The 21,828-nt window shown below is 40.0% G+C and overlaps 2 protein-coding genes across 2 annotated transcripts; one reads left to right on the top strand and one right to left on the bottom strand.

The window, feature by feature from the left end:
* The first annotated feature begins 12,981 nt into the window (after positions 1-12,981).
* On the top strand, positions 12,982-16,071 carry LOC125535167 (probable carbohydrate esterase At4g34215). The gene is made up of 2 exons (XM_048698214.1): positions 12,982-13,760; positions 15,591-16,071. The coding sequence occupies exons 1-2, from the start codon at positions 13,047-13,049 to the stop codon at positions 15,819-15,821; spliced, it is 945 nt and encodes a 314-aa protein (XP_048554171.1). The 5' UTR covers positions 12,982-13,046; the 3' UTR covers positions 15,822-16,071.
* A 641-nt stretch (positions 16,072-16,712) lies between these two features.
* LOC125535168 lies at positions 16,713-21,761 on the bottom strand. Its single transcript, XM_048698215.1, has 7 exons — positions 21,620-21,761; positions 20,429-20,765; positions 19,767-19,845; positions 18,977-19,068; positions 18,755-18,891; positions 17,916-17,993; positions 16,713-17,128 (listed from the first exon to the last, which is right to left on the bottom strand). Exons 2-7 carry the CDS (start codon positions 20,720-20,722, stop codon positions 17,083-17,085), a joined length of 726 nt encoding a protein of 241 aa, XP_048554172.1. The 5' UTR covers positions 20,723-20,765; positions 21,620-21,761; the 3' UTR covers positions 16,713-17,082.
* Between the last annotated feature and the right edge of the window lie 67 nt (positions 21,762-21,828).

The raw sequence follows: 21,828 nt of genomic DNA, 5'->3' as shown, positions 1-21,828 counted from the left end.
ATATGCACATTAAAAAAGAATCAGATAGTTCAAACTCAGGCCAATCACCAATGTAGAGGAGCCCAAAAGGTTGTGCCAGATTCCCTCTTTCCTTGAGATGCCTTCTTTGTTATGTAACTAAACAGATAGACTATCAACGAATGTTAGATTCTAAGAATATGATCATACTAACATTCAAAAAATCTGGTGGGTTGACCATTTTTTGCAATGTTACAAATAACTATTGAACTCAATTTTGTGTAAAAATATTCCATGGATACTTAGTGGCAAGTGCATGGACGCGAAATTATGGTTATGGGAACAAGTATTAACGGCAGCAGTTAAAGGAAGGGGCCTTGGTTTGAAGGTTGGAAGAAGTATATTTGCATCGGAATACATGCATTTGGAAACCAGTATCGAGCTACCAATATGATGATTAATGGTCTATGAAATCTTGAGATGGTTTATGTTTTTTTGAACGCATAGTGATTTTAGCCAATACACTTGTTTGATATTACTAGTAAGATGCCCATTATCGGTGTGAAAACCGGTAGACCTCGGGGTAGGGGCACCAACATGTGGATCTCAGACTAATGGTAACAGGAACAAGTAGGCGATGTTTACACAGGTTTGACCCCTCTTGATTGAGGTACAACCCTACGTCCTGCTCTTGTTTACACTAGTAGAAAAAGGGTCAAATGTGAAGCACATTAGTGCCGGTTTGAATTTGAGCCGGCACTAATGTGTCCATTAGTGCCGGTTCCAACGGCTAGGCGGGCGGACATCATTAGTACCGGTTCGTGGGCAACCTTTAGTACCGGTTCATGCCACGAACCGGTACTAATGAGGTTGTGCCGGACTGTGGTCAGGCTGGGGCCCCATGAACACCTTTAGTACCGGTTCATGGCACGAACCGATACTAGAGTTTCTTAGTAAGCTGATTTTTAGTCCCACCTCGCCAAGAGAGAGGCAATAGGAGTGGTTTATAAGCCGTGAGTGCAGAGACAATGAAGGAGAGGCGCAATGCTCACCTGCACGTTGCTTAGCTTCAAGCCTTTCGGAATAGCATAGATTGCATGGAGCTATGTGCAGTGCAGTCTACACTATTCCAAAAGGCTTGAAGCTAATTAACCAGCATTGCACCTCTTTTTTATTTTTAATAACTTATTTGAACTCTAGAATTTTTTTGCGTTCACTATGCAGCATTCAAAGCGACGTCATCAATTTCCAACACGTTCTGACATCATTTGCTGTTTTTCAGTCATTTACCAATTTGTTTAGAGAGCTAAATGACCGTGAAATTGAAAATCAGTACAAAATGAAGTCTGAAAATGTTGAAACTTGGCATGGTATCATCATTTCACCTGCATAGCATGTGCTAAAGAGTAGAGAGGGTCACGGCAAAAACTGGATGCACTTCATGTACAAACTGGACAATCTCTTTCGGAGTATCAGGGTTTCAGACGAGAACTCATCTGTTACACGGGCACTTCAATGTTTTTTAAACTTATTTGAACTCCAGAATTTTTTTGCGTTCATTATGCAGCATTCAAAGTGACGTCATCAATTTCCAACACGTTCTGACATCATTTGTTGTTTTTCAGTCATTTACCGATTTGTTTAAAGAGCTAAATGACCATGAAATCAAAAATCACTACAAAATGAACTATGAAAATGTTGAAACTTGGCATGGTATCATCATTTCACCCACATAGCATGTGCGAAAGAGTAGAGAGGGTCACAGCAAAAACTGGACGCACTTCATGTACAAACTGTACAATCTCTTTCGGAGTATCAGGGTTTCGGACGAGAACTCATCTGTTACACGGGCACTTCAGTAAATAGAAGAAAATAAATAAAGCACAAAAAAGACTACTCAGAAATAAATAGAAGAAAATAAATAAAGCAAAAAAAACTATATAAAAAATTACTCAAAAATAAATAGAAGAAAATAAATAATGCAGAAAAGAAAAAACTATATAAAAAATTTACTCAAAAATAAATAGAAGAAAATAAATAATGCAGAAAAGAAAAACTAAAAAAATTGTTGAATTAATATTAACTAAAAATTGTTAGATGAGATTTGAACTAGTTGAATTAATATAACTAGTTTATTTTTAGTAAGAAAATAAATAGAACTAGTTTATTTTTAGTAAGAAAATTTAGGTATATGAGATTATTTGAACTAGTTGAATTAATATAACTAGTTTATTTTTACTAAATGCTTAGCTGAACTAGTTCAATTAATAGAACTAGTTTATTTTTAGTAAGAAAATTTAGGTATATGAGATTTGATGATCTAATTAAAATATTACTATATATAGCTACTTTATATATTTTAGTAAGAAAATTAATAGAACTAGTTTATTTTTAGTAAATTCTTAGTTGAATTTGTTGAATTAATAGAACTTCTTTATTTTTAGTAAGAAAATTTTGGTATATGAGATTTGATGATCTAATCAAAATATTACTATATAGAACTACCTACTTTATTATATAGAGATTTGATCATCTAATTAACATTTTACTATATAGAACTAGCTACCTTATATTTTTAGTAAATTCTTAGTTGAATTAGTTGAATTAATAGAACTAATTTATTTTTAGTAAGAAAATTTAGGTATATGAGATTTGATGACCTAATCAAAATATTACTATATAGAACTACCTACTTTATTATATAGAGATTTGATCATCTAATCAACATTTTACTATATAGAACTAGCTACCTTATTTTTAGTAAGAAAATTAATAGAACTAGTTTAGTTGAATTAGTTGAATTAATTAGTTGAATTAATTAGTTGAACTAGTTAGTTGAATTAGTTGAGCTACTTTATTTAGGTATATTTTTCGTAAGTGCTTAATTGAATTAGTTGAATTAATAGAACTAATGAGTGTTTAATGTTTCACCTATGAACATAGGAATGTCGTCTGACGACGAACACGATTTCATTATGTGTGAATACTGCGAAGACCAGCGCGGCCTGTGCGGCAGAAATTTTCTAGTTGATGATAGGCGCTTCAGCATCAAGCTGGATGACAACTTCGAAGTGGATACAGTAAGTCGGAACGATAAGTCTTTTTCCGTAATTAAGCATGACTTATGCTTCATTTGCTTCAACTTTTAATTTTAATTTTTCACTATTCTACTAGCGTATCCCCTGCCATGCAAGAATTTTTGTCTTGGATAAGATAGGTTTCAGTCCTAACAAAACTATGGGGTAAAAAAAGTTTACTTGAAGACCGACCATGGTTATACCTTCAACGTCAAATTATACAATGCAGACACATACACCTATTTTGAATGCAAAACTTGGCAAGCACTATGCAAGGCTTATGCATTTGAGCCTGATATGGTTAGCACCTCTGATATTCGTCCGGAAGATGATATTGAAGGTAATATAGACATCTGGGTCGATGTGCAGACGCCTCCAGTTCTACCATTATGTGAGTTTCTCAACCATATTTATTTCTTTGATATTGTTTATTCAAAAATAGTTGACAAGTAATTTATATTGACAGCTTATTTCCAATCAAGCAAACATGTTCGGCGCTTGGTAGACAGGGCCGTCCACTATCCCGGGGCTGAACTAAACTGTGAGGAGACAAGTCATTATGTTTCATGGCTTGAGGATCTTGATGCTGTCAAGACAAAAAAATTCCTGCACTTAGAAATGTTAGTACTCAAAACGTGCGACCAATAGTGTCCGTACTGAACTACGGTCACATATATTTAGGAAGGATGGTAAGATTTCTACTATTTCTCCTCAGTGCATCTTTTGCATACATTATTTCTACTATACGATGTTCTTCAACAGGGACTCCCGATGAATGTTGTGCCTGATTGGATTGAGACTAAAGGTACCATGAATATTGTTAGCTTACGGCCAAGATATCCTACAATGCACTTTAGTGCATTCAGGTTTTCTAATAGCGAGGAATGCTTAATAGTAAAAGACTGGAGCAAAATTGTGAGCGATCACAGAGAAGTACTAGGGGGCAGCAATCAGAAGCGCAACCCATGATTAGGAGACAGGTTCATCTGCATGCTCCAATATGATGAATCAGGAAAGCTATACATGTTCTATGCTATTTTACCTGAGAGAGAGCAGCGGGAGTGATTAGCTAGTTCATGCTCTTAGTACTTGTCCTCTCATGTCCGTGTTCTTCGTCCTGAACTTAATCTCAAAGAGTGATTTGCTTTTGTGGTGTTATGAACGCTTATAATATCATTACCATGTTGAACTCGATGATATCTTTGCTTTTGGTGCAAGTGAATGTTTCTTCTTTAAGCTAGTGTTGGTGGTGATTAGATAGCGGTAATGACTATATGATGATTAAGTAGTGGTAATGAGACGACTATTATATGATGATTTTTAGCTAGCTATGAAAACTGTTGTTGGTGATGATATATATGATGCAAGAGTTTTTATATTATGATGACGATGATGATGAGTTATTATATCATTTATGAAAGAAACCGCAGATTAGTTTCAACTGGATGGATTCTAGCTAAGTGATCAACTATATGCCATATCCATATTACCTCGATCACTTAATTAGGTGATCAAGTATATATAATATGGATATGGCATATACTTGATGACTTATCTAGGATCCACATGCATCCAGTCAAACTAATCTGTGGTACTTTCACCTAATGATTTAACAACTCATTATAATGTAAAACAATCACTAAATTAAATTGGAAACACAAAATTAAAGTAAAAATAAAAAATAAAACCAAAACACACCCAAACATTTAGTATCGGTTGGTGTTACCAACCGGTACTAATGTCCTATGTGCCCTCGGAGCTGGCTCGTGCCACGTGGTTGCCCTTTAGCGCCGGTTCGTGCGGAACCGGTACTAAAGGGGGGGCCTTTAGTCCCCACACTTTAGTGCCGGTTACCGAACCGGCACTAAAGGGCCTTACGAACCGGTGCTATAGCCCGGTTCTGCACTAGTGTTATATTGATGGAGATGTATCAAGTACAGAGTTGATCTACCTCGAGATCAGCAGATGTGTTCTTACTCTAGGGCTAGGTGAACAAGATTGCGTTGATGTCCCCTCTATAGGCTAAACCCTATGGCTTATATACATGTCAGGTAGGGGATCTAGGGTTATAAGGTCGGTATCTTGGCGTGGAGGCGGCAGGAGAAATCTTGGAGTATACGACAAGTCTTCAGTAGATGAAGTCCTGATCGCTCCCCATCGTGCAGCTTGCGGAGTCCATCTTGAGAAGAATGAGGGCCCATCATCCCAACCCGAGGAGCATGGGCCGACCAGGTTAGTACCCCCTAGTCTAGGACACCATTAGTAACCCCTCAACTAGTCTTCGGCGACTAGGACGACATTGTTAGACTTCGGTCCTAGAGTCTTTGGCTCGATAGGTGAGTTCCTGTGAATGATTCCTCCAGCTCAATTTCAGAAAGTCTTCAGCCAGGTTAACGACCCTGTCGGGCAAGAGCAACCCATTGCACGTGGCATCTAATTTCTGACCTTGGTAACCACATCTTATGGGAAATTGGACCATTTATGGCAAAACATCGAAGCGTCGTCCCTTTCCCCTTTTTAATCGCAAGTCGGGTGTGCGGATTTACCACACACCCCCAACTCCTCTTTCCAAGCAAATCACGCAAAGCGTTCCCCTTCCCCTAGGTCCAGCCCTAAGAGCTTCTCATGGTGAGCGGCGCGGGGTCTTTGAACCGCCCTCACGGCCCTATCAGAGGCGAATGGGGCAGTTGCGCCGTCTCGTGCATCCAACTGGAGCGCCTGGCCAAGCAAGGATATTTGCCAGATTCAGATCTGACAGTACCCGCTCAGGATTGACATTGTAACCCACAAGTATAGGGGATCGTTTGTAGCCTTTTTCGATAAATAAGAGTGTCGAGCCCAATGAGGAGCTAAATGTAGAAAAAATATTTCCTCGAGTTCTATCGACCGCCAATACAACTCTACGCATGCTTAACGTTTTCTTTACCTAGAACAAGAATAAAACTAGAAGCACTTTGTAGGTGTGGATAGGTTTGCAAGATAATAAAGAACGTGAAAATAAAATTTAGGTGTTGTTTAAATAAAGAAACAATTAATTTTAGTAAAACGAGTGTGGATTGGTAGTGTTAGGATTTGCGGAATTGTCCCTTAGCAATTGACTACAGTACTAGACCGATGGCAAGTTTTTATGTGGGAGAGGCCACTGCTAGCATGTCGTCCCTTACATGGAATTCCATGCACTTGTGATTGGAACTATTAGTAAGCATCCGCAACTACTAACGTTCATTAAGGTAAAACCCAACCATAGCATTAAGATATATATTGGTCCCCCTTCAATCCCATACATATCAATTTCTATGTTTAGGCTGAAGCTCATATCACCCTTGCCCTCCAATGCATAGTCCTATCAACATACTACTAACCCTATGGTTTGATCCACACGCGTGCTCATATGATGAGCACCAAAGGACAGCAATATAACCACAAGCAAATTAAACCAACCATAGAAATTCACCAATTACCGACAACAAAAATCTACTCAGACATCATAGGATGGCAACATATCATTGGATAATAGTATGAAGCATAAAGCACCATGTTCAAGTACCGACAACATATCCTTGTTTTTGAGTTTCGCAGAAAAGGAATATCAAACGGAGTCCAAATGGAATAAAACTTTGCGATGATTTTTATTGGACCAGAAGACACCCTTAGGACTTGGATTCCAAGCCAGAAGACCCACAAGGCAGTGGCAAGGGTGGAAGGCGCGCCCCCTGCCTTGTGGCCCCCTCGGGACTCCCCTGACCTACTTCTTCGTCCTATAAATTCACATAAATTCCAAACCCTCAGAGCAAGGCACGAAAATACTTTTCCACCGCCACAACCTTCTGTACCCGTGAAATCCCGTCATGGGGCCTTTTCCGGCGATTTGCCAAAGGGGGATTTGATCACGAAGGGCATCTGCATCAATCCTATTGCCCTTCCAATGAAGTGTGAGTAGTTTACCTCAGACCTATGGGTCCATAGCTAGTAGCTATATGGCTTCTTCTCTCTCTTTGATTCTCAATACCATGTTCTCCTCGATGTTCTTGGAGATCTATCCGACGTAATCTTCTTTTACGATGTGTTTGTCGAGATCCGATGAATTGTGGATTTATGATCAGATTATCTATGAATATTATTTGAATCTTCTCTGAATTCTTATATGCATGATTTGATATCTTTGTATTTATCTTCGAATTATCGGTTTGGTCTGGCCAACTAGATTGGTATTTCTTGCAATGGGAGAGTTGCTTAGTTCGGGGTTCAATCTTGCGTGATTTCACCCAGTGACAAAGTAGGGGTAGCGAGACACGTATTCTATTGTTGTCATCAAGGATAAAAAGATTGGGTTTTCATCATATTGCTTGAGTTTATCCCTCTACATCATGTCATCTTACTTAAGGTGTTACTCCGTTCTTTATGAACTTAATACTCTAGATGCATGCTGGATAGTAGTCGATGTGTGGAGTAACAGTAGTAGATGCAGGCAGGAGTCAGTCTACTTGACACGGGCGTGATGCCTATATGGATAATCATTGCCTTATATATCGTCATAACTTTGCGCTTTTCTATCAATTGCTCGACAGTAATTGGTTCACCTACCGTATTATTTGCCTTCATGAGAGGAGCCTCTAGTGGAACCTATGGCCCCCTGGTCTATTTTCTATCATATATTTTCAGATCTATAAACGAAAAAATCCAAAAATATCTTGCTTCCATTTATTTACTTTTATTTTGTTTTATGTTTTAGCAATATTTTATACCTATCTCTATCAGATCTCACCTTTGCAATTGACCATGAAGGGATTGACAATCCCTTTATCGCATTGGGTGCAAGTGTTTTGATTGTTTGTGCAGGTGCATAGATTGGGGACTTGCTTGTACCTCCTACTGGATTGATACCTTGGTTCTCAAAAATATTTGCCTTTTTATTCGCCCTTTTAGCATTCGTCTTTTCGTTTGCTTTTTGGTTGCTCGTGTGTTAGATTGCTTGTTTTGTCACGATGACTCAAGAGAATACTAAGTTGTGTGACTTTTCCAATACCAATAACAATGATTTTATTAGTACTCCGATTGCTCCCGCCACTAGTGCAGAATATTATGAAATTAATGCCGCTTTGTTGAATCTTGTTATGAAAGAACAATTTTCCGGCCTTCCTAGTGAAGATGTCGCGTCCCATCTAAATACTTTCATTGAGTTGTGTGATATGCAAAAGAAGAAATATGTGGATAATGATATTGTTAAATTGAAGCTGCTAAACTCCAAGATAATATTATGGCTAATTATTCTCAATGTCACACCGAAAGATCCTCTACTAGTAAAAAGGTGCATGCGATTGAAGAAATTAATGTTTTGAGTGGAAAGATAGATGAACTTATGAAATTGTTTGCTAGTAAGAGTGCTCCTATTGATCCTAATGATATGCCTTTGTCTACTTTTATTGAGAATAATAATGAATCTATGGATGTGAATTTTGTTGGTAGGAACAATTTTGGTAATAACGTGTATAGAGGTAATTTCAATCCTAGGCCGTTTCCTAGTAATTCATCTAATAATTATGGTAATTCCTACAACAATTCTTATGGAAATTATAATAATATGCCCTCTGATCTTGATAACAATATTAAAGAATTTATTAGTTCTCAAAAGAATTGCAATGCTATGGTTGAAGAAAAATTGCTTAAGATTGACGATTTGGCTAGGAACATGGATAGAATTTCTCTTGAGATTGAATCTTTGAAATTAGATATATTCCACCCAAGCATGATATTAACGAGTCTCTAAAATCCATGAGAATTTCTATTAATGAATGAAAAGAAAGAACCACTAGGATGCGTGCTAAGCGAGATTGGTTTGTAAAAGCATGTTCTTCGATTTATCGTGAAAATAATGATGAAGATCTTAAAGTGATTGATGTGACTCCTATTGAATCACTGTTTTATAATATAAATCTTGATAATTATGGGACCGGAGATGAATCAACTTTAGCTAGAAGGCGTCCCAATGATTCGGAGTTTATAGATCTTGATGCAAAAATTGATAAAAGTGGGGTTGGAGAGGTCAAAACTTTAAGTTTGCAATGAACCCACTCTTTTAGATTTCAAGGATTTTAATTATGAAAAAAATTCTTTAATAGATTTTATTTCCTTGTTGCAATCCATGTTGAATTCTCCTCATGCTTATAATCAAAATAAAGCTTTTACTAAACATATTGTTGATGCTATGATGAAATATTTTGAAGAAAAACTTGAGTTGGAAGTTTCTATCCCTAGAAAGCTTTATGATGAGTGGGAACCTACCATTAAGATTAATATTAAAGATTATGAGTGTCATGCTTTGTGTGATTTGGGTGCTAGTGTTTCCATGATTCCGAAAATTTTATGTGATGTGCTAGGTTTCCGAGAATTTGATGATTGTTTTTTAAATTTGCATCTTGCAGTTCCACTATTAAGAAACCTGTGGAAAGGATTAATGATGTTCTTATTGTTGCAAATAGGAATTATGTGCCCATAGATTTCATTGTTCTTAATATAGATTGCAATCCTACATGTCCTATTATTCTTGGTAGACCTTTCCTTAGAACGATTGGTGCGATTATTAATATGAAAGAAGGAAACATTAGATTTCAATTTCCGTTAAGGAAGCGCATGGAACACTTTCCTAGAAAGAAAATTAAGTTGCCATGGGAATCTATTATGAGAGCTACTTATGGATTGCATACCGAAGATGACAATACCTAGATCTATTTGCATTATGCCTAGCTAGAGGCGTTAAACAATAGCGCTTGTTGGGAGGCAACCCAATTTTATTTCTGTTCTTGTTTTTTGTTCTATTTTTCAATCAATTTTTCATCTTGCCTCTGGTTAGATGTGTCTTTATGTTTTAATTAGTGTTTGTGCCAAGTAAGACCTTTGGGATGGCTTTTACGATAATAGTTGATTTGATCTTGCTCAAAAACAGAAACTTTTGTGCCCGGTAAAATAATTTTCATTTTTAACAGAAGAGTGATAAAATACTGATCCTTATTGAACAAGATTGATATACAAATTGGATATGTTCTCCTAATTTTTCAGAATTTTTGGAGTTACATAAGTATTTGAGATTTACAGATTACTACAGACTATTCTGTTCTTAACAGATTCTGTTTTCTATGTGTTGTTTGCTTATTTTGATGAATCTATGCATAGTATCGGGGAGTATGAACCATGGAGAAGTTGGAATACAGTAGATATTACACCAATATAAATAAAGAATGAGTTCACAACAGTGCCAGAAGTGGTGATTTAGTTTCTTATACTAACGAATCTCACAAGTTTTCTGTTGAGTTTTGTGTTGTGAAGTTTTCAAGTTTTGGGTAAAGATTTGATGGACTATGGAATAAGTATTGGCAAGAGCCTAAGCTTGGGGATGCCCAAGGCACCCCAAGGTAATATTCAAGGACAACCAATAGCCTAAGCTTGGGGATGCCCTGGAAGGCATCCCCTCTTTCGTCTTTGTCTATCGGTAAATTTACTTGAGGCTATATTTTTATTCACCACATGATATGTGTTTTGCTTGGAGTGTATTGTATGATATGATTCTTTGCTTTTTAATTTGCCACAATCATCCTTGATGTACACACATTTTGAGAGGGACACACATGAATCGTGATTTATTAGAGTACTCTATGTGCTTCACTTATATCTTTTGAGCTAGGCAATTTTGCTCTAGTGCTTCATTTATATCTTTTTAGAGCACGGCGGTGGCTTTATTTTGTAGAAATTGTTGAACTCTCTTGCTTCACTTATATTATTTTGAGAGTCTCTCTAAACAGCATGGTAATTTGCTTTGGTTGTGAATTTAGTCCTAATATGATGGGCATCCAAGAGGGATATAATAAAAACTTTCATATAAAGTGCATTGAATATTATGAGAAGTATGATTGCTTATAATTGTTTTGAGATATAAAGATGGTAATATTAGAGTCATGCTAGTGAGTAATTGTGGATTGGTAGAAATACTTTTGTTAAAGTTTGTGATTTCCGTAGCATGCACGTATGGTGAACCGCTATGTGATGAAGTCAGAGCATGATTTGTTTATTGATTGTCTTCCTTATGAGTAGCGATCAGGGATGAGCGATGGTCTTTTCCTACCAATCTACCCCCCCCCCTAGGAGCATGCGTCTATTACTTTGTTTCGATAACTAATAAATTTTTGCAATAAGTATGTGAGTTCATTATGACTAATGTTGAGTCCATGGATTATACGCACTCTCACGTCCTTCCACCATTGCTAGCCTCTCTAGTACCACGCAACTTTGCCGATGCATTAAACCCACCACCACCTTCCTCAAAACAGCTACCATGACATTTCCATATCCATTCTGAGATATATTTCCATGCAACTTCCACCGTTCCGTTTATTATGACACGCTTCATCATTGTCATATTGCTTTGCATGATCATGTAGTTGACATCGTATTTATGGCAAAGCCACCATTCATATTTTTATACATGTCACTCTTGAGTCATTGCACATCCCGGTACACCACCGAAGGCATTCATATAGAGTCATATATTTGTTCTAGTATCAAGTTGTAATTCTTGAGTTGTAAGTAAATAAAAGTGTGATGATCATCATTATTAGAGCATTGTCTCATGTGAGGAAAAGATGATGGAAGCTATGATTCCCTCACAAGTTGAGATGAGTCTCCAGACTTTACAAAAAATAAAAGAGGCCAAAGAAGCCCACCGAAAAAGGAAAAAAATGAAAGAAAGGAGAGAAGGGACAATGCTACTATCCTTTTTCACACTTGTGCTTCAAAGTAGCACCATGATCTTCATGATAGAGAGTCTCCTATGTTGTCACTTTCATATACTAGTGGGAATCTATCATTATAGAACTTGGCTTGTATATTCCAATGATGGGCTTCCTCAAAATGCCCTAGGTCTTCGTGAGCAAGCGAGTTGGATGCACACTCACTTAGTTTTTTTTTGTTTTTTTGAGCTTTCATACACTTATAGCTCTAGTGCATCCGTTGTATGGCAATCCCTTCTCACTCGCATTGATATCTATTGATAGGCATCTCCATAGCCCGTTGATACGCCTAGTTGATGTGAGACAATCTCCTTCTATTTGTCTTCTTCACAACCACCATATTCTATTCCATCTATAGTGCTATATCCATGGCTCACGCTCATGTATTGCGTGAAAGCTGAAAAAATTTAAGAACATCAAAAGTATGAAACAATTGCGTGGCTTGTCATTTGGGTTGTGCATGATTTAATACTTTGTGTGATGAAAATGGAGCATGGCCAGACTATATGATTTTGTAGGGATAACTTTCTTTGACCATGTTATTTTGACAAGACATGATTGCTTTGTTAGTATGCTTGAAGGATTATTGTTTTTATGTCAATATTAAACTCTCTTTTTTAATCTTATGGATCTGAATATTCATGTCGCATGTCATTTACATCCTTGACAAAAGGTTTGGAAAGTCCTCATCTCGGTTTGAGCTCATATGATCTCAGCATAAACAGTGAAATCTGAAAATTTTGAAGAAAATGTGAAAAGTGACGGTCAAACGGTCAAAATCGTAGGAGGAGCGAAGTGGCTTGAGCAGAAGCCAGGTTTTTAAAAAATTAGAGATACAATTCTGATCCATATTAATTGTCGCCGTATATCAGTGGTAGAGGCCAGAGCATAGTTGAGATTTGAGAGGGACAGAGAGAGCGTCGAGCTCGGGTGAGGTGGTGATTCGTCATTCTTTTTTTCGATGGCTGCTGTGGTGATGCCGGAAGCAGTTGACGAGCGTTGGTGTCAAGCTCAGAGATGTTCTACTATCTTTTCAGTATTGTCATGTCGGTTTTTACGTGATCTGTACTTTGTTCTTTATAATATGAATGAGACACGTATTAAGGGAACGTCCGAGTCAACCAACCAACCACCGCCCGCCCGCGCGTGCATGTGCTCGGCTCCAACCAAAACCCGCCCAACCCGTCCGCCTCGCTCGCCCGGCAATCCCCTCCCAATAAACAATACAATAATGAAGCCGCCGGCGCGGCGGCCGCTGCTGGGCGTGCTGGCGGCGGCGGCGGCGCTCTCCTGCCTGCTCCTCCTCGCCCCGCCGCCCCGCCTCTTCCCCTCCTCCTCCTCTTCCTCCACCCGCGCCCCCACCTCGCCCTACGCGCACCGCCCCAAGCTGCTCTTCCTCCTGGCTGGCCAGTCCAACATGGCCGGCCGGGGCGCGCCCACCTCCCCCCTCCCCGCCCCCTACCTCCCCCACCCCCGCCTCCTCCGCCTAGCCGCCGACCGCCGCTGGGTCACCGCCTCCCCGCCGCTCCACGCCGACATCGACACCCACAAGACCTGCGGCCTCGGCCCCGCCATGCCCTTCGCGCACCGCATCCTCCTCTCCTCCTCCTCCTCCTCCTCCTCTCCGTCCTCCCTCCCGGCGCCCTCCACCGTCTCCGACCCCGGCGGCGAGGAGGACCGGCTGGTGCTCGGCCTCGTCCCCTGCGCGGTCGGAGGCACCAGGATCTGGATGTGGGCGCGGGGCCAGCCGCTCTACGAGGCCGCCGTCGCCAGGGCGCGCGCGGCCGTGGCGGGCGGTGGCGGGGCGCTCGGCGCCGTGCTGTGGTTCCAGGGCGAGAGCGACACCATCGAGGTCGACGACGCCCGGGCCTACGGAGGCAAGATGGAGCGCCTCGTCGCCGATCTCAGGGAAGATCTCGGCTCGCCCAATCTGCTCGTCATCCAGGTCAGCGCACGCAAACACTCTCCATGTGCTGGCGTTAGCTGAAATTCAGCTCACGCATTAAAAAGTTGGCTCCTTTTTCACCAACACGCCACTGCAAAATCGACATTTTGGTATGAGAAATGTTAATCTTGTCAAGCACTATAAGATGATGCTCTTGCTACACTGTTTTATTGCACATTCATGTCAACTCTGGCTTGGAAAATCACTTGCAGAGCTTACACCGGCTGGAAGAATTAACCTTTGAGGTTATGTTACTACTAGTACTATATAGATGACCCAAACCCGACAAAAGCACCGCGATTTCCCTAGGAATTATTGTGCGCAACATCCAACTCATTCACTGTCATTATTTTACCACTGTCCTGCGTAGATTCTGTCTAGTCGTATGGAAATCAAGTACAGAGGCATACCAATCACTATGATATGGGGCATAAAACTAAGTTAGCAGTACCTCATGTCTCACATGTTTATTAATAAATCAACTCGTGGATTAGTAGTGGATTGTTATTATTAAAAAGACAGAGACATGAGTTGAAGCATCACCAAAAATCTATTACAATTCATTAGATGAAAGCTTCTCGAGTTCCACATGGGCATCAATGGAATGATTCATATATTAACTAAAGACAGATACATGAGCGGAAACATAACATCACCAAATCTCTATTACAAATGATTAAATGATCTTCTGGAGTTCCACATGGAATGGTTCAACCACTCAAACTCAATATCGTGACAGTGTAACCATGATAAGGAAATGAAATGCTGAGTTATTGATCCCCTGCAGTCAGTTAGGTTGACCCGTGGAGTTTGATATCGGTCATGCTGTGTCCAATCCAACGATTCGAAGTTGTGCTAGGATTTTGGACCGCTGCGAGACACGTGACTTGTGACCTACTCTGCCTCATCTCAGTAATGAGCCTCCCAGGTAGACTGGCCAATGCTCCATCAGAATTGGGATGACAACAGCCTTTAAGCTACCAGACCTTCCACAAACAATATATCCTGCGGTCCTACCTAAAGTTGCCAGCTTGTTGCATTTAAAATGGCACTATAACATAGTGCCAAACACGACCAAATTAGTGCTAAGCACTCACGGAAGAAAAGAAAAATCAGATGCTTCTACATTGCCCATAACTTGAAGCATTGTGCTGCAATCTATCTTGCCAAACTATTTTTGGATATGCCTTCCCCAAAGCAACAGCATACCACCTAGTGCCAACCTGCCTTTTATATTGCCATCGTTTTTCTTGCCTTTGACTCCATGTGATTATCTGTATGGTGTTTCTGATCAGATTACATGACTGCTGACCAGCTCAATATGTTTCTGATAATAATATATATGATACGCCAGTTATATTATGGCCCTACAAACATCTAACCAGGTGGTGGTTTTGTGGTCACTCCATTGCCTGTCTAGAATCTGTGACCCTGGTGTTATTTGTTAGTGTTGAGCGCCGGTCGCATCTAGAATCGAGATCAATGCTCTCTTTTTCACTATGCGTCACCAAAACATAGCAGAACTAGAGGGTACAATCATATAGAAGTGTGGCACACTTCTTGTAAATCTCATTTTTCATGGACAAGACTAGCATTTGTTTCCACAAGGCATAATAATTGTCTCTGCATTTGTACGGAATTATGAGCTTGAAAAGTTTATCAGTTGTACTGGTATAGTTTCTCCAGGCTTGTACATACATGATCTGGATTCTCTACACTCCACAATCCATTTAAAAACATTTTGCAAAAATATGTCAGTGCACTCTTCTTTGCCAATCCATATAGTGCAAGAAATAAGAATTCCCTATAATGGCTCTTTTTTCTTTCCAGGTTGGTCTTGCATCAGGGGAGGGGAATTACACCGACATCGTAAGGGATGCTCAGAGAAGTATCAATCTTCCCAACGTGATTCTCGTCGATGCCATGGGCCTGCCGCTCAGCGATGATCAACTGCACCTCTCCACGGAAGCTCAACTCCGGCTCGGTGAAATGTTGGCGCAAGCCTATCTCGAATTCGAGTCGTCGAGAGATCCCAAAGCTATAGAATCACTGCATCAATAACATTATCTGATTTGCTAGGTGTAGATACCATTATTCTTTGGGACATCCTGTTGTAGAGTGTAGATGAATGTACAAACAAGGGAAGATCTGCCCACAGGCGCACTGTCGCTCACTATACCGCAATAACAAACGGATTCCTGTACAAGTTTAGCTCAAACTGTTGCGCAAGTGATGTACATTTGGGAGAAGAGAACAGAGCTCTGTTTGTTGGAACTTGGAATAAAGCTGAAGAGCATTTGTGGTGGGATTCTGATAACATCCCCATTAAATTTTATCATGCTCTGATATTTTTCTCATTCAGTAGTTCCAAAGCAGGGTATAAACTTCCTGAAAGCACCGTGCACACATTGGGCACCAGCAAAAAAACATCGAATTCAGTACAGAAATTCCATCCATACTTTCTGAAACCAAATTGCAATTTACTTTCAAAGCATCCTTTTAAAAAAAACTACTTTCAAAGCATCCTACCTTACAGACATGATGAATTCATTCTTCTGTGATATAAGACTGCTTGTGAACACTTTAGTTCTACATTCAAAATTCAAGTATCTAAAAAAGATTCCCTGTGATGGTTTGAATATTTACTTACTGCTGTGATATGGCATGTTAGCCTTTATGTTCTAGAACATGTCTGAAACCAGTCACATGTTTAATACTCCCTCCGTCCCATAATATAAGAATGTTTTTGACACTAGTGTAGTGTGAAAAACGTTCTTATATTTTGGGACAGAGGAAGTACTCCATCCCAAAATGTAAGACATTTTTAAACACTATCATAGTACCAAAAAATGCCTACATTTCAGGACGGAGGGAGTAATTTTCTAAAATGATGACGATATCAATGTTACAAAGCTGCGAAACAGGATTACAGATCTTTACAAGGTGAAGCGATTCAGAAAACAATAAAATCCAGCATTGCCACTTGAAATAGATCCAGCATTACATTACATCATGGCTGTCTGAGGTACTGAAGGAACCAATCAAATCGTTGCACACGCACACACAAAAACAAAAAACAGATGGTACACTTCGACATACAGGAAACATTTTATTCTAGTGCTCGGCGGAAACAAATGCAAACTCCCACAAACAATATTAGACTCAGACAGAACAATTTTAACAGCAGCATAAGCACTGCAGGGCCAAACCACAAACATAACAACAATCCTGGCGACGGCAGCGACCAATCAGCCGCAGCAGAACCAGGAGACTCCACGCCCGCTTCAATAACTTAGTCGCAGAAGTACAAGCAAAGCTATTATTATAGCGCACCCGGATGAACCGAAGACTCTTTCGCAGTTTTGCATCTGCAACACAAGAGATATATTCCCCGGTCAAAACCAAATTCCATAAAACAGGAGACGGTAGGCACTGAGAACGGTTAAAATGAAGAAGACAGGATTGATGCTGAAACATTATTACGTGGAAAACATAAACCTAAATTTGATCGAAGTCCTCGCAAATTTCTTTCTACCCGTACACATGGCACAGATTTCGCTTGAGTTAAATATGAATCAGATTTGACATGGCTAAGGTTATTGGATCTAACTTGACCCACAGACGAACACCTATGCTGCTGGCATGGAGGATGTGCGACTATGCTGTTTCAATTATCCCACCAAGATAGACAATGACAGGAGGGGTGCACGCCAAGTGATCTTTTTTTCATACAAGACAAGATGTGACTCTCTAAACATAGTTATGTGAGATGAAGCTCAACGCATGGTTTTGTGATATTTTTGCCATTATGTTGGCCTCGTAAATTTTGCTCTACTTCAAGGAATTATCAGAACAGATTTTATTTAAATAATATTAGCTACCATGTATCCATTATCAGTTAATCAAAGAATAAACCAATCTATGTCCACTCCCCCTTCTCCAAGTCCTGCTCTTGGAAGCGTGGCTGGCAGCAAGGCACCACCCTCCATCTTGAGTCCAGGATAAACTCAAACAGATCCTAAACAGTCCCTATCTACCCCACCACTTGGCAAATGCATTCTATAAAGGGGAAAAGAACCTAAGGGCAATTTCACAAAAACAATTCAAAAATGGCCTAGGCCACAAATTTGAACAAAAGAGGCCAGGACACAGTACCTGTTACAAAATGCACGAGATGCGTAATTATGATTGCTGCAGTTGGTGCACAACCAGTCTCCTTCACGCCATTTTGCTCTGATAAAGTGCAAGAACATATGTACTCAGCTAGCTTATTCATGTCAAGTACAAAATTAATAATAAAAACTTGCAAAAGGCAGTACTTTTAGGGATACATTCATTTGCCAATGGTCAATCAAGATTGTGACACTGGGATTCCATATAGTTCAACTAAAGAGTTAGTCCAAAACGACTAGTGTCTCCAGTACCCATTTGTTAAGTTGTACTCCCTCCATCCTAAAATAAGTGTCTCAAACTTAATACAACTTTGTATTAGAGTTAGTACAAAGTTGAGACACTTATTTTGGGACAGAGGGAGTATTATGCTACCAACATAAAACGACCATGCAAATAATCAGAAAACAAGAAGACATAAAGGGACATAATTTTGCCAACCACTCCCAAATTTATATTTAAACACATGCACATGCTATCTATTTAACACCCACTAATTCTCAAAAAATTTGACTAGGTCTATTCATGTATAATTTCCTTCCACCTCACACATGTAAATTTAATCATTAACAGACACAGATTCATAATCTATTTTTTCAGTTCCTATAAAAAAGATATTCATATCTTCAAACCTGAAAACCCTATTCAAAATTATATAATTCGCTATTTTAATTATATAGGGGGTCATATTTGAACTGCTCTCCATTTGTCATCTCCCTATAGGTTGTTACACCCATTAGGATAGCATTCTAAGACAAGTATAGTGGCCTACTACATGAGTTTAATTTGTAATATGAGCATCTATAATTTATGAGAAGTATTACCCTTTACCAACTACACCAGACATCCCTGGAATTTGTCCAGATGCCATTGAGTTTCCATTGTCATATGCAGAATAAGTTGTCTGGCCATTATTGTTTCCAGCACCTTGACCCATAAATAAATTATCTGAGCCTGCTGCCTTTAATCAAATTGGAAATGAATCAATGCCATGTGATAATCAGGTAAACAATCAATGACAAGTAAAAAGGCCCACAAGTACATACTGAAAGTGGATAATTAGCATTTCCAGGATTTAGCCTTTTATTATCCCAGTCATTGGCAAGCTCCTCTGATGCCAAACGCTTATTACCTAATGCTGAAACAAGAAGATTTTTCAGTATAACTATTAGAGTACATGTTGATCCCAGTTGCAAAATGTAATGAGAGTTGTCACTGTGATACTACATGAAGCACAAGAAAGAATGTGTAATGTGGTTAAGTAAAAATAAATGATAAAAACTAAGTTACGTAAATCATTGATGCTACAACAAGAGATTTCAGGCTAACTATCGGACTTCATGTTGTCAATCACAAGATGTAACAATAAGGCCACTGTAATACTACATGGAACACAAGAAAGAATGCATAATGTGGTTAAGCAAATAAACGATAGAACTAGGTTCGATAAATCACTATGGCAGCCAAGCCAACAGATCCAGAAAACAGTAACAAAAAACCAGAATATGGCTATTATCAACTTCTTTTTCGAGAGTATTGCCGACTTGTGTTGATCACGGAGAAGTTGTACAAAGAAACATCTGCCTACAGTTACCCATTAATCGGCAGATGATAGATGTATCACATGTGAAAAATAGTACTTTTGAATGTGCATGTACTACTAGACTAATTAACCTATTTCTAGTGGCAAAGAATAACACAACCTTTTGAAAAGGCAAGTATATCAGATAGTTCCCTAATCACTGGAATTCAAGGGGGGGGGGGGGGGGGTATTTTTTTCATCAGTTAAGAGTACAAGTTTAAAAAATGTAGGACATTAGAACAGAGATGTCTTACTTGAAGAACTATCTGCTCCTGTGGATTTCATGGTTGTAGAGGCCATGCCTGATGGGACAGGTGCATTACACTCTTTGCACTGTAAAAGATAAAATAACAAGGAATCAGGTCAATCACATTGTACACTCAATGTAGAAAAGGCATACTGCAGAGAAACCAAAACTAGAGTTCATGTCTAAGGTTCAGTGTGAAGTTGCTACACTATGTTGTTGCTTAACTTATTTTATAATCTACTGCAGAAAAACTAGCCACGAAGCAGAAAAAAGTTGGCTAACCAAACAGTAAAATACGAAAAAACAAGTTGGAAAAGCTAGATTATCATAATCCATTGCAATGCCAAACGAGCCTAAATTGACAATAAACAACGGGGATGGAAAGTTATCTGCGTAATATGCAAGTGAACAAAGAACAATTTTAAGAATAAATGCAGAAGTAGGTGAAGGAACTTAGATGATAAGAAAAGCAACAAGATTGCACATATTAAAGGCTCTAATGATGATCTGAGAGGTGGCAGTATCAGGGCTAAACTAGAGTTAGCCACAATCAGCATAATACATAAAAGCCCATTCTTATTACAATTCAGAAGGCAGGACAATATTTACCAACAACCATCATGATCGAGAATTAAGATATGACAGACAAGTATATTAACATGTGATCACCTGAGCACGAGATGAGTAGTTATGGAATCCACAGCTGCAGAGCCAGTCACCACTGCGCCAGTCCTTTGGAACACCTTGAAACTGATTAGTGCTGTTGCCGGCGAAAGGCCAAGCAGACGATTGCATACCATATCTACCAGCCATCCCATAAGGCCAGTTTGCGTTTGCAAGTAGCTGCTGCTGCATAGCTGGATTGCCAAAGTTCATCTTATACCCAGCATTGGCAATCTCCTGTACCCTGGCCATATAATCTGCATAGGCTGGCATCATTCCTCCCATTGATAACTGCGGCATCGCTGCTTCCTCCTTGGGCAGGTTGCACTTCTTGCAGTTCTTTCTGGATGCATAATTATTGTTACTGCAACCTATTCATTCATCCATTTGCCGCATAAACCAACCACCACCACCACGACCACCACACCAGGCAGCACGACAACGCACATCCGAAGTACACGCACACCGAGGCAACCAGCCATCCCGCACAACACCCAAAAAAAGAAATAAGCACACACACACTAGTCATTTACTCAGTAAAGCTGCTGGTACTTGTCTAATATCATCTACAAACATACATATTTCAATGAATAAAATAAATAGGACCAGTAATCAAGAGTTCCAACACGAAAGGTAAGCAATTACTTTGTACAGACTTTCCAAACTCGCTTCATGACAACTGTGTGCTCTATACTTGAGCCACAAAAACAAAAGTTGCATCAATGACACATGTTCACTATTCAGCACCAACTTGTTACCCAAACCTCAGTAGCAAGCCGAAATATACACATAAACAAGATAATCAAATAAAGCATAAATGATATGCCCCTTAAGCCTCCGACGCGATGTGCTGAGGGAGATCACAAGCTTAAATTAACCAGGGCACCCCGAGAGGCACCGCCGCCACCGGCAACCATCTATCTCACTTCCACATCCTAGCTAACTCATGGTACAACACAACGAGAGCCCAGGCCACCTCCAGGCTAGCTCTACCAGCCTGATTGGTTTCCCTTTCCGCTTGATTTCAGCTCTACATGAGCCTAGATGGGGAAGAGCAAAAACCAGGGATGCCAGCCAAATCAGGGCCCTCAGCCTCCTCTAGTCCATTATCATTAGAGCAGCGACGAAGGAAGGGAAGATTATGATTCTACCTAGAGAGGTTAGGGGAGGCGTGGGTGTGGGGTTCGGGGGCCGTACCGTTGCAGATCCAGTCGCCGGCGCGGGGGAGCCACTTGGAGTCGCGCGGCGTGTTGGGGTCGACGAGGAGTCGCGGCTGCTTGCAGCGGTTGCAGAGGGAGCGGAAGGCGTAGTTGCGGTTGCCGCAGCCGCCGCAGTCCCAGTCGCCCTCCCTCCCCCCGGCGCCGCCCGACCCGCCCGACGAGGACCCCGTGCCGGCCATCGCTCCG

Source organism: Triticum urartu, chromosome 2, assembly GCF_003073215.2.
Source record: "Triticum urartu cultivar G1812 chromosome 2, Tu2.1, whole genome shotgun sequence".
In the NCBI taxonomy this organism is placed as follows: Eukaryota; Viridiplantae; Streptophyta; class Magnoliopsida; order Poales; family Poaceae; genus Triticum; species Triticum urartu.
Note: the sequence above shows the minus strand (reverse complement) of the source record. Positions and strands in the feature narration are given on the sequence as shown.

What these genes read in the sequence shown, in the direction of transcription:
- LOC125535167 (XM_048698214.1), top strand. Translation starts at nt 13,047, where the DNA reads ATGAAGCCGCCGGCGCGGCGGCCGCTGCTGGGCGTGCTGGCGGCGGCG. An exon ending in CCAATCTGCTCGTCATCCAG is followed by an intron (nt 13,761 to 15,590) that starts GTCAGCGCACGC and finishes TTTTCTTTCCAG; the next exon opens with GTTGGTCTTGCATCAGGGGA.
- LOC125535168 (XM_048698215.1), bottom strand. Translation starts at nt 20,722, where the DNA reads ATGCCGCAGTTATCAATGGGAGGAATGATGCCAGCCTATGCAGATTAT. An exon ending in ACTACTCATCTCGTGCTCAG is followed by an intron (nt 19,846 to 20,428) that starts GTGATCACATGT and finishes TATCTTTTACAG; the next exon opens with TGCAAAGAGTGTAATGCACC. An exon ending in ATGCTAATTATCCACTTTCA is followed by an intron (nt 18,892 to 18,976) that starts GTATGTACTTGT and finishes ATTTGATTAAAG; the next exon opens with GCAGCAGGCTCAGATAATTT.